The sequence below is a fragment of the Leuresthes tenuis genome, unplaced genomic scaffold (assembly GCF_036924035.1).
Source record: "Leuresthes tenuis unplaced genomic scaffold, fLeuTen1.0.hap1 SCAF_18, whole genome shotgun sequence".
Classification (NCBI taxonomy): Eukaryota; Metazoa; Chordata; class Actinopteri; order Atheriniformes; family Atherinopsidae; genus Leuresthes; species Leuresthes tenuis.
This window is the reverse complement of record NW_027325372.1, coordinates 9,401,039-9,412,779: the sequence shown is the minus strand read 5'-3', so window position 1 is coordinate 9,412,779 and position 11,741 is coordinate 9,401,039. Positions and strand designations below refer to the sequence as shown.

At 41.8% G+C, this 11,741-nt stretch overlaps 1 protein-coding gene across 2 annotated transcripts; it reads right to left on the bottom strand.

Moving 5' to 3' along the window:
- Positions 1-4,140, bottom strand: eomesa (eomesodermin homolog a). Of its 2 annotated transcripts, XM_072370679.1 has the most exons (7): positions 3,291-4,140; positions 2,737-2,891; positions 1,939-2,060; positions 1,524-1,682; positions 1,318-1,379; positions 443-1,161; positions 1-318 (listed from the first exon to the last, which is right to left on the bottom strand). In XM_072370679.1, the coding sequence occupies exons 1-7, from the start codon at positions 3,992-3,994 to the stop codon at positions 305-307; spliced, it is 1,935 nt and encodes a 644-aa protein (XP_072226780.1). In that variant the 5' UTR covers positions 3,995-4,140; the 3' UTR covers positions 1-304. The 2 variants fall into 2 exon arrangements, with proteins under 2 accessions (XP_072226780.1, XP_072226779.1); XM_072370678.1 differs by having other exon boundaries at positions 1-1,161.
- Positions 4,141-11,741: the final 7,601 nt, after the last annotated feature.

The following is an 11,741-nucleotide window of genomic DNA, read 5'->3' as shown; positions in this document are numbered from 1 at the left end:
TTTGGACAATGCTTCATGAAAAGCCATTTTATTATCCATTTAATAACACCTCCATGAAGACAATTTGTACAAGATACATCACATTCTAAAGTGCACGGATACTGTACAACAAAAATGACTTAAATACGCGGGTGGAGGTGGGAGAAAAATCACAATCCTTGAAAAAAAAAAAAAAAGAAAAGTAAAGATAATCGAGATAAATTGAACATGCTTTTTCAAAAACAACAATCACTATGCATGTTTCTGCTCATGTGATAGGGCTTGATCTGGGAAAATAACCTTGTGCAGCTTGCTTGGGGGAACACTAAGCTTTGGCACCTTTAGAGAAAAGAGAAAAAATACATTAACAAGGAATGGAGAGCACTCAATGATAAACCAAAGAATTATATTTAGCTTAATAAATAGTCTTAGGGGCTTGTGTAGAATGCATAATAACCCATGCCTTTTGGGTTGTCCTTGTTGTAATCTTCTGTAGTCAAGTCCTCACACTTAATGGTAGGGGAGTTCTCTGTGCTTGAGCCCCCAGGGGACATCCTGCGCCTCTTACACATTATGGAGTACACACCAGAATCGGTAGAGTCCACTGATTTCAGCGAGTGGGACGTCTCAATCCAGGTCGAGGTGGGTGGCGCGTTCTCCTCAGGCAGCTTTTCTTTAGCGGCCGCCAGCTGGTCCTCTGGGAAGGCTGGGGGGCTTGGACGAGGGGACCAGGGCAGTCCTGTGGTCATTTTGCGCTGGTAAGAGCTTCTAGTGCCCCAACCTGCAGCCATGGAGGCAAAGGCCGAGTCTGGGTAGTAGCTGAGGGCATGGGATGTCTGCAGGGACAGAGGCTTTATGCCATATGACAGCAGGCTACTGGTGGAATAGTCATTCTCATATGAGAGATCAAGCTTGTTGGAGCCTGGCTGTTGGACTGGGGGGACAAACCAGCGCTGGGCAGAGGAAGCTGCGCTGGCGTCCTCACTCTGCGGGGAGAGAAGGCTGTTGGTTTGGGGAACGGCTCGTTCGCCAGTGTAGAACCGGTTCTGAGGCAGGTTGTTGACAAACTGGTCCTGAAAGAAAGGCTGCATGGCATAGCGGGCACCGGGCACAATTTGGGTTGAGCGAGGGGAGTCTGTTGGTGATGGAGTCAGCCTGTCACTCTCTGGAGCTGTATACATCCTGTAAGACAATTTAAGAAAGAAAAGAAAGAAAAAGGAATTAACTGCTGTGAGAAATTCAGGATCCGATGGAACACATGAAAACAAAACAAAACCAAAAAAAAAAAAGAAAAGAAAAAAAAGAGCAACCGCAACGCATGACATGCAAGACACTTACGAGTCATAGTTATCCCGGAAGCCTTTCGCAAATGGGTTGTGATCTATCTTCAGCTGCGTAATCTGAAACAAATAAACACATAAATACTGCGTGAATATTGTGCATGATAATGTGGGACCAAGCAGAAATGAAAAAAAGTATACATTTGATAAATGCAGTTACTTCTAAATTAAAAATGATAATATGAGAATTGTGCACAAGCTTACGTCTGTGTTCTGGTATGCTGTGACGGCTATAAACTGGTTCTCTGGGAAGGTGAAGGTTTGAGTTCGGGCCTCATTGCTCATGTCCTCGACTCCATCTTCTGTCACCTCCACAATGTGCAAACGGGGTTGGTATTTGTGAAGCGACTGCAAGACTATCATCTGAAACCAGAAAATGTGCGATAAGAACAACACTGAGCATTCAAATGCTAGATTAGAAGCATGTCTTTTTGATTTAACTGAAAATGGAAAATTGTCGATAAATATTCTGAAAAGACACTATCAAATTAACTGCAGTCAGAGTCAAGTAATTATTCAGCCAATACAATATTGGAAATTCTGGTCCATTTGGCAAATGCTTCATTTAACCATGTTAAAAGACACAAAATGATAAAAAATAAAAATAAATATCAATCACCTGTGTGTTGTTGTTGTTGGCTCCTTTATTGTTGGTGAGCTTCAATTTGCCGAAAGAGATTTCTTGCCTCATCCAGTGAGCACCGGTGTTTGGAGATTCAGGATGAACATACATTTTGTTACCTAAAATCAAAATAAGCCACATTATCGTATGACAAATGGTAGTTAGTCTGCTGTGTTCTCAAAACAAGTGCACAATTTGTTTATTATTCATTATTGTTATGAATTAGCCAAGAAAATATTGTTTAAAATGAAAAGAAAAAATTTTTAAGAAGTGGCAATCATTTTCATTCATGATGTTTTACTGATAAAACAGAAATTCACATCTTCAAGATGATCTTATTCTAATCCGTGAAAATAAAATTCACTAAAATCTTTTTTTTCCCCATTGTAATGTAAAACATCAAAAAGATTATTTTCAATTTCTAATTTTAGTTGTTTAAAGGGCTCGAAACTCAAAAGGCTTCAGCCCAGGCCTGTTAGACCAGCTTTTTCACACCTAAGTTTCAGAGGGCTAAAAATACGACATCAAAAACAAAAATAAAGATTAGTTTTCCAAAGAAGAAGCAGAATAAAAAAAAGCTTTATTTCGAAAAAGAATTTCAGAAAAAAAAATGCAATTTTTAAAGCTTGGTATTTTTTCCCGAAGCCCAGAAACTGTATTGACTTAGTGCGCCATCAGTTCCGTTATTTCTGCACAACCTTTTACTCATTTCTCTTCCTCCGATTTATTTTCAGGCATTTACAAACGCAAAACGTTTACCGTTGCTTCAAATGTTTTGTTATCTGTGCAACTCACCTTGCATATTATTGTCTGCTTTCCCACAAGTGACCCACTTTCCTCCCTGAAAGCGCCAGTGATTCGGGTCAGCCAAAACAATTTCTACAAACACGTTGTAATGAGCCGTGAGGTTGAGTCCAGTGATGTTAAAACTGAGGAATGGAAACATCCGTCTGGAAAAAAAAAAAAAAGAACATAAATGTATATTCAGCAAAGGCTCATAAAACCCGGAAAAAAAAATGTAAGTCAGAAAACTTTCACAGTTTGAGTCTTCGGGTTTTCAGTTTGACAAAAAGCTTTGGAATGTCAATATTATATTGAATATAAAATATTATTATTATTATTATATATATTTTTAAAAATCAGCACCATCACTGCCTGTTTGGATATTCAAAACAATTAAAACGAAAAACTAAAAAGCATCTGATCACAAAGGATAGCTGCTACGGTTTGCGTAAAATTTTGCTCGTGCGTAAAAAGTTGGCACAACTTGAAGACAGATGCGAACATTAAGTTCAAGTACAGACATTGATTTCTCTTTTATCTGAGGCCTCTGCAGCGCATCTGCTTACCTGCCCTGTTTGGTGATGATCATCTCGGTCTGGTGTCGGTGGAATTTCAGCCACAGGGGTCGGTTGCACAGATAGACCTGCGCTCTGGCTCCGGCGGCAGATCCCGGCAGAGACATGGAGCCAATACCCGTCCCCGTCCCGGGATATGAGGGGTACAAACAGCCCGGACCCTGACTGAACTGGTACCCTCCGCTGCTGAACTGGCTCCGACCGCTGCACACGGACGGTGAGGAGAAGCCTGTGGGTGGCAGGACGGATCCGTAATGTAGCGATGCTGGATATCTGGAGCTGCTTGACCCGGTGTACACTGACCCAGTTTGTCCTGCATAGGGAAAGAGGGAACAGGGGCTTGCCATGTCGGAGCTTGTTTGGGATGATGAGATGAAGTATCTGTCAGAGCCAAGTTCGTCTATGTTGTACCGCCGACCGCTTGTCAGCTCGTCCTCTCCCAGCACCGGGGAGCCTTTCCTACCATCGGCCTTATTGAAAGTGTCCCCCTCTGCCTCGCCCAGCATCCCGTTTCCCACCCCGCTCAGATATTTCTTTGAAGCACTGCTGGACTCTGATTCCGTCCGTTCGACTTCTTGATATTCAAGCTGCGATGACGGCCTCGGGCTGTTGTTGGTGCTGTCCGATGAGGACAGATTGTAAAAGGTCTTGGGTAAATTGATGCTAGCGCTTGGAAGAATATTCTCTAGCTGCATTGTTTTTAGATCTTGAGATAAATTAGTTTCAGGAGTCCAGAGTAAATCTCAGCCAAGGAGGAGCCACCGGCGCCGGTATTCTCTTGTTTCTGCAGCCCTCCTCCCTTACGAACGATGGGAGGTTAAAGCCTCTCCTCACCTACAGATTTTCAGATCAGATAATGGGTTGGACATAAGATGCTCAGCGGCTCTTATAAGATACAGCTCCCAACACACACCCATAACAGATTGTAAACGTCAGGGGAGGAGCTTTTGGAGAACCACACAAGGGCACCAACCCTCTCCACAGCCAATAGCTGCGCAACTCTAATTCAATTACAATGTGTGTGGTAGATATTGTACCAAAAGAAAGTTTATTTTCTACTTTTTGTACCTCATGTGGGCGCAAATTTGACTCAAGTGAGGATACGGTGTCCCTCCATTTTCGCAATTTATTACCGGGGCAAAGAACCGCCACTCTGTAGAGGGAATTTGATGAAACGTGGGACCAAAGCCATAAGTAGAATTTCTTTAGATTTCACCTCACAGAGCAAACTAAAATTTGCCAAAAATATATTATTTTAATAAATGCTCACATTTCACGAGTCTCGCATTAGCCGTCACGCACGCTCACGTGGCACACACAGTCACCTTAAATCTGCCAGCTTCGGCTTCAAGCCATCACCACCCAACACCACTACGACAACAAAATACACATGCTGATATGGTTGTTCAGACCGTTGCCAACAGCTCACCCCCAGAAGAGTTATCCTCGCTGAACACACAGGCGCCGACACTCCGCTTCCTCGCGCAAACACGCCAGCCCGTAAAAAAAAAAACAATCGCATGTGCACCTTATTTGGCATAATTGGACTTCGTCGCCACTTCAGTTCTAGCGTTGATTAAAAAAATATATCGACTGTCAAAAACTTTTGGACTCCCAACTTTGAAATTTAAAGGAAAATTATTTTAAATTACACGCGTCTCGGTCGAGAAAAGTCAGTGAACCCTCTCTCCACCGTTATTTTTTTTCCTTAAATACGTGACTAAATAAGATATTGCTGCTAGAAACAAGCGAGAAAATAAACCAACATTCCTTCAAATTTATTTTGATCAAGTGGATATTTGTTGACTAAAGCGACACCTTCCTTTGAATGTGATGTATGTTAGATTACACTGAAATAGGCTTTTAAATACGAGGAAACACCAGTCATATGTTCAATTTAAGATTACATGCTTTAATTGACCAAAAATGAAAAATAAAATACGACTGTTTAAGTTGAGCTTGAGTTCTGTAGATACGTAATTTTTTGCTGATTTAAATGTAATTTCTCATCGATTGCCTGTATTTCCAAGCCATTTGACTGCGCCTTTTCAGAGCAAAAAAAAAAGTGTCTTTCTTTTACTTTGTTATAAAGTCAAAGGTAAAAAAAAGAGCCGAAAGGGGGTTTAAATCTATTATTTCTGGCAGATGGCGGCCGCATAAAAAGGACGCACTAACACATCAGCAATCTGCATGCGCATCGGAATAACGCAGTTGGAGACAAGATTTAAGGGTGAAATTAACTACGTGTGTGGTTATAATTCAGTAAAAAACAAAGCAAACAAAAAAAATACTAAATGCAGAATGGATGAGAAAAATACAAGTGCGGTTCACATAGTAACACAGGCAGAGAGCGATAACAGAGATCAAACGCTCTCACAAACGGATGAAATCAAAGAGACACGGCGTTCAACAAACGCTGCACTGTATTGAGGCCTGATGATGGAGGGCTGTCAGCTGAGGAAGGGACAGCGCTCTCTAGTGACTGATCGGTACATTGGGTAACGTTCCCGTAGCTGTTTATATTAGACTAACTCAGCACTGGAAGAGAGGGTCGTTAACTGTCACTTGATTCTCACTTAACATCATCTTTAACTCACTGTTTGCATCCTTTCGTGTGCTTCTGCTCTGCTCTTGTGTGGGCAGTTTGTGCATGTGTGAGTCTTAAAGAAAGGTGCAGGGAGAGTAGGGGGCGAGATGAATTTGGGGAAAATGGGGATACAAATCTGTGAAAAGCTGAGGGAGAATCTCGGCTGGAGGCAGATTGGCTCGTGTCATAAATGGGACAGAGAAGCTGGCTATTGGGCCATCGGGGGACCAGAGCCACGTGCATACAACACTGGGCCTGTCAATCAGGACTGAGACCCCTCTGCATAAAGAAACAAACACCAAGCATCTGACAACTGAGATCAAGCATTTTTCAAATGATTTGAAAGCTGTTCTATTATTTACTTTGACCTGTTTCACAGCAGAGATTGAAATAAATGCTGCTTTCCGCCAACCACGGCAACCCCCCCCTTTTTGTGTGACAAATACAAATCATTCTGGAAACCTGTACAATGACACAAGTGAGGCTTTTGCTAAATCTGGAGGAACTACATTGAATGTCAATTTTCTATGATTCTCAAAATGTTTGACTAAACCTGAGTGGATGCATAAGGCAATTTTTTTAAAACAAAAACAAGCATTAAGGTAGAAGGATCCTAATTGCAATTTGAATTTGATCCAGAATTGCACATGATATGCTCATCAATCCATGTATTTATGTCTTCCCTACTACTCTTGACTCACTGCAGGCTCATTCCATAGTTGGAGGATAAATCTATAGTTCAAAGGAAGCAGCATTTGTATTCCAACCACAGCCGAGTGTTTCACACCTTAGCTGTCAACACCTTATTAGTACAATCCTGTCTTATAGCTTTTCTTTTGCATGATCTGCAAAATTACTGCTTAGTTATGTTAAAGGGGAATTTTACTCTCATGGCACCTGCACAGGTCCAGACATCTTGATACTTGACAATGTGCCAGAAAGAAAAGTGAAGTTTCCTTTATAGAAATAATTTCTCAGCTGGTTATTGTACGTTACAGCTTTATTTTATAGATGATTACAAGCTCATTGAGAGAAATTCTGGGTAAAACAGCCACAGTGTTATTATTTTAATGACTGTGATCTAAAGCATAGGTTTTCCCGAATGACCCTCAAGACTTGCTGGCCATTTGAAAACTAGAAAACAAAATAAACCTGATTTATAGGCCACCTATAAATAAACTAATTCCAAATGAGGTGGATGTGTAGGTCCTACTCATAAAGGAGCTCCCTCTTGTGACCTGTCAGCATGTTTCTTGACCACCTATAAAAGTCCAACTGTGTCTGAGATGACCCTCTTTGGCCCCAGGCCAGGGCCCGCGCGACAGGGGAAGGGAAGTCTTACCATATTGTTGTCAGAGTAGATCATCAACACAGCAGATGAAAGGAATACATTCCAGGTTTTATGGGCCAAGGTGGCTGCAGAAGCCTTTACTCAGGAGTGAATTCATGTACCCCATTGCAAGGAATAATAACGCAAGTCTCATTAGAGATCCTCGCCACTGAGACCCCTGGAGGGAGGGGTGCTGGGAAAAGAAGCGAGTGCAATGTGCACCGTGCCAGTAATGCGCTCCTCCGCAAATCATCATCCTCAAGAACATTTTTATTGGAAAGAATTTATTTCACAAGTTTATCAAAGATGTCCCCCAGTATATTTTCCAGTGTGCGGGGATTGCTAACATTTAATCAAAGCAATAGTCTTTACACGAGGAAAGCTTATGTTACAGACATGCTGCTGTCTTCAAAGATACAAAGGTGACAGCTTCATGAATTTCCATTTGGGTACATATTGCTTACATCAATTACTTTGTCTTTCCCCTACCTCCTTGTCTCCACTGTTTTAATGACTTAAACAACACGAGGCTTTCCCTTCAGATCAGGAAAAACATTTGTACACAAATAGAACTGCGCATTTTGGTTTTTGTTTGCAAAACAGTTTTTTCCCCCATCATTCAAAGAACATTATATGGAATATGTAAAGTGTATTCATGTTTGATGCCATGTAGGCTATTTCATTTGTCGTTCCAGCAGAGAAAATTATCAAGAAATAGGAATTTTCTCCCTCTGTAACCAGTCAGAGAGTAAGGCCTCGTGGGATTCCTCTCTATATACAGGCAGCGTATTTGGATTCCTCAAAATCTATTAAAATAAGATTGCATAAAACCACCAGAAGCTACTTTGTTTCATATCAACAGATCACTCTAGGTAAGATGCTGCTGTATGCATGTATGTATGTCTGTTTTGTTTGTCCGACCTGCAGAAGGAGCGGTGGATTATTGTAGAAATGCATCTGGGGAGATGTAAGCCAATACTTCTGCGATGTGCAGGTTTTTCAGGGGGCAATGATAATCCACTGTGTTAAGACTAATCTTGGAAAAATAAGGTGCACTGGTCGCAGTCAGGGAAATAGGATTGAAGCTGTTTTGCTATATTTGAACCCCCAAGGCATGATAACATGATTTTTGGATTACTGCATTAAGGAAAGTGTCACCCAAGGCCTGTGGGAAAAGCAGCAGGTACAATTACGGAAGCAGGGTGCATTTCAGGTATCTGCGCTCAACATATCCAACTTTTTAGGTGATCCAAGTGATGTCATATTTGTAGCATTGCTGAAGCAGCCAACAAATTAAACATCAAATCAGTGTACACGTGTTTGGCAAATCTTTCGTTTTTGAAGTCTTTCTAATACTGTTGAAGTATTTACATGCAGCAGCGAGTTGACTACAAATCAGTGAACTGAATTTGACACATCCATCCTTTTACTCAATGTGTCGTCACAGGCAGAAACATGCAGCCAACAACTCCAAAAGTGGATGGCGGTCCATTGGCCCGAGCCTCACCCTCATCCCCATTTTAGCATCAACCTTTGATGACCCACTTCTCCAAGCCCATCCTCTTGAAACGCCAGAGGAATTGACATTGCCTGTGGGACCAAAGCAAAATAGCAGGTGCTAAAAGTTTGACAGCGTAGACTGGATATATGTGTTCCCTGGAACGTGAAGTGTAAGGGAGGGTGGTAGAGTTGTATTGACTCGGCATTAAGCCTCCAAGATAACGCATCCTCTTTAACAGGCATCCTCTCGTTGCTGAGGAGAGTTGGGATGAGCTAGTGTGGGGAGGGGAAGACTCTCCCACACTTGAGCTCGTGAAGAAACCACCAGCAACCAGCAACAGCCATCAAGACACAACAACTCTACCCAGCTCGGCCCTGCTTCTCTGTCCTTTTCTGTGGCACTATTATTGCCAAACAAGCTGAGCTTTTATCACATTGTTGCTCCTGACTCAGAAATTGCATTTTTGGAGAACCCTGTATTTTTTTTTTCTTGTCTTGCCTTTTTTTTCTTTTTCTTTTTTTTTTATTTTGACAGGGAACACAAACAGATTTACACCACAGGAGTATTCTGCTGCTGCTCCTGCCTCAATGTGTTTAAATCAGTGAGTCAGAAGTGAGAATGTAGAATTTTAACACTTCTCTCTCCCAGTATGAAAGCTTCTAGATCGACACAGAGGAAAGCCCTAACTGACTTACTGTCTACCAACCAGAGGCATATGCTTGTGGGAGGAAGGTTATGTAGACATGAATAATGGTTTAAGGTTGACCCCCCAGTGAAACAGGGATGTTGCCTTGGCATCTTCAGCTATCTCTGGGGAGCGGGGACTACATTCACAGTGCTAGAAAGCCCTTAGATGCCCCATTCTACCAGACAACAAAATATAATTCTATCTCCCTTTAAGGCCTATTCATATGTATATAAATGTTTAAGTTACTATGTCAACGCCTTTGTTTTATCATATTCCAAACAAACTAATTAAAGGCCAAGCTATTCACCGAAAAAGCTCCTATTGCTGTTGTAGAGAAACGCATCCAGCAGCCATTAGATATAATTAGAGACCACAGAATGGTTTGTATTAAAACATTTGCAGCAATTTGGCAGATGTATAATTCAGATGTGCTGGATCATGCCATGCACATACATGAAAACACACAAACATGAACGCGCATAGTCACACACAATCATATACACTTGTTGGCGTGTATGCACACACGCTCATATATGCACACACAGAGGGACCTCAGTGCAGCGGACACCTTCAATATTGAACCCAGACCCAGGCCTGGTCTCTGTATTTACATGTAAATGGTCTACAACAATCTGCGGCCCTTTTCGTCTGCTCTGTCCCTCCAGCCGTCTGGGCCTGGGGAAGAGAGCTGCTCGTCAGATGGGTGGGGGGACCACATCAGATGGGCTCCCATGGTTATGGAGCCAAACTCTCAGAAGAGAGAGGGAAGAGGCTGCCTGACTGGCAGCCACTGAAACAGCAGGGACTCCCACATAGCATGGAAGTGGTCCATGGACTGGTCTCCTTCTATGACTGGAGAGCAGCAGAGAGATGGAAAGACTGGAGCGAAAGGTCTTCCTGTCCAATAACTAATGATCAAGACAGAGGTCTCTTACATTTGATAAAAGCCCACTTATATGAAGAAAAAACTATTAGGGAAAATTTGATCTGGTTTTCCATAAGTACCAAGAACCTGGTCTTTTCCTTGTGGGTAGAGGTGTCATATTTGACAAGTGTATATGTGGATGTGGAGGGGTGGGTGTCAGTGATAAGAAATTATGAACAGCAGTGAGGATGCATATCCAAGTCACATGGTGGTGGGAAGGAGCCTGTCTGTATTTGTTCCTTATGATCGTCTGTCGAGTGTTTGTGTGTCCTTCTGTGCTGGCGGGTCAGATATGGTGGAGGTCTAGACACATGGACCAAACATTCTGTCTGATGGAGAGAGCTTGTTTCGAGGTTCATCTGATAGTTGTAGACCTTGATACAACAGACCAGCCGAGGCAGGCTGGACCCATACTTAGTGTTAATGGTCCAGATTTCATTTGTTGAAAATCTGGTGTCTGTACAGCAACCCTTTGAAGTTCAGACTCTTATCCGTTCTTTCTCTTTTGTGAAAAGTCTGCAACGAAGATTAGTAACTGACAGGATGGGCTGAAAAAGTTTGATTTTCATGTGGTTTGTACATATTTGGCGTTTCAGTTCAAGGAGCAGTCATGCCTTGATTTTTAAGCAACAGAAAACAGACGATTCACAGATATCAGCACTGTTTTCTGTTATAGTTGAGTTTCTTACCATGTCATCACACTGATGAGTCTGCCCCTCAATCCCACAGCAAAACGTGAAATAGTCAAGTAAATATAATCTATTGAGTCACATCCGCAGACACCACTTTTGCTGGTTTGTGTGCTACTGAACATGAAAATAACTCCATAGAGTAGCACAGTGTCAGAGCATTGTGTGAAATACTTAGGTTTGGAATAGTTGTATCACATTTAATAGACTGAAAAGCCTGTATTAAGAGGTCGGAGGGGATGGCTAAACGCACGACACACCACTCAAATTCTGTCTTGAGTCCATTTGTGACTTCAAACAACTTTAAACAGTCATTTCTGAATTCAATAGCTGCTGTTTCCTTGGGCTTTTATTTGCTGTTTTTTCACTGTTCAGGTTAAGTATGGTTGTATGGTTAAGGATGGTTATGACAAGAAAATCATCATGGCTGGCATTGAAATTAAAATTAAAATGACCCTCTTAAGACATATATTACCAAAATATCCTTTTTCCTTGATAACTGGCTGCTGAGACTGACCCCCTAGGATAAAAACAAGGTACAAGCTGAACACATGAAACAAGACATCCTACTGAAATATGTAGCTTTTAAATTCATGCTACAAAGCATGAAATACAGATTTAATCTTTATTAGCATAGATACACAGTTTTCTGTTAGATTATTTCAAGTTTTTCTGTGAGACTGGGCCAAGAAAAAAAAAACTAGGAGATGAAAGTGGTGCTG

What these genes read in the sequence shown, in the direction of transcription:
- eomesa (XM_072370678.1), bottom strand. Translation starts at nt 3,994, where the DNA reads ATGCAGCTAGAGAATATTCTTCCAAGCGCTAGCATCAATTTACCCAAG. An exon ending in ATCATCACCAAACAGGGCAG is followed by an intron (nt 2,892 to 3,290) that starts GTAAGCAGATGC and finishes TTTTTTTTCCAG; the next exon opens with ACGGATGTTTCCATTCCTCA. An exon ending in CAGCATACCAGAACACAGAC is followed by an intron (nt 1,380 to 1,523) that starts GTAAGCTTGTGC and finishes TATTTGTTTCAG; the next exon opens with ATTACGCAGCTGAAGATAGA.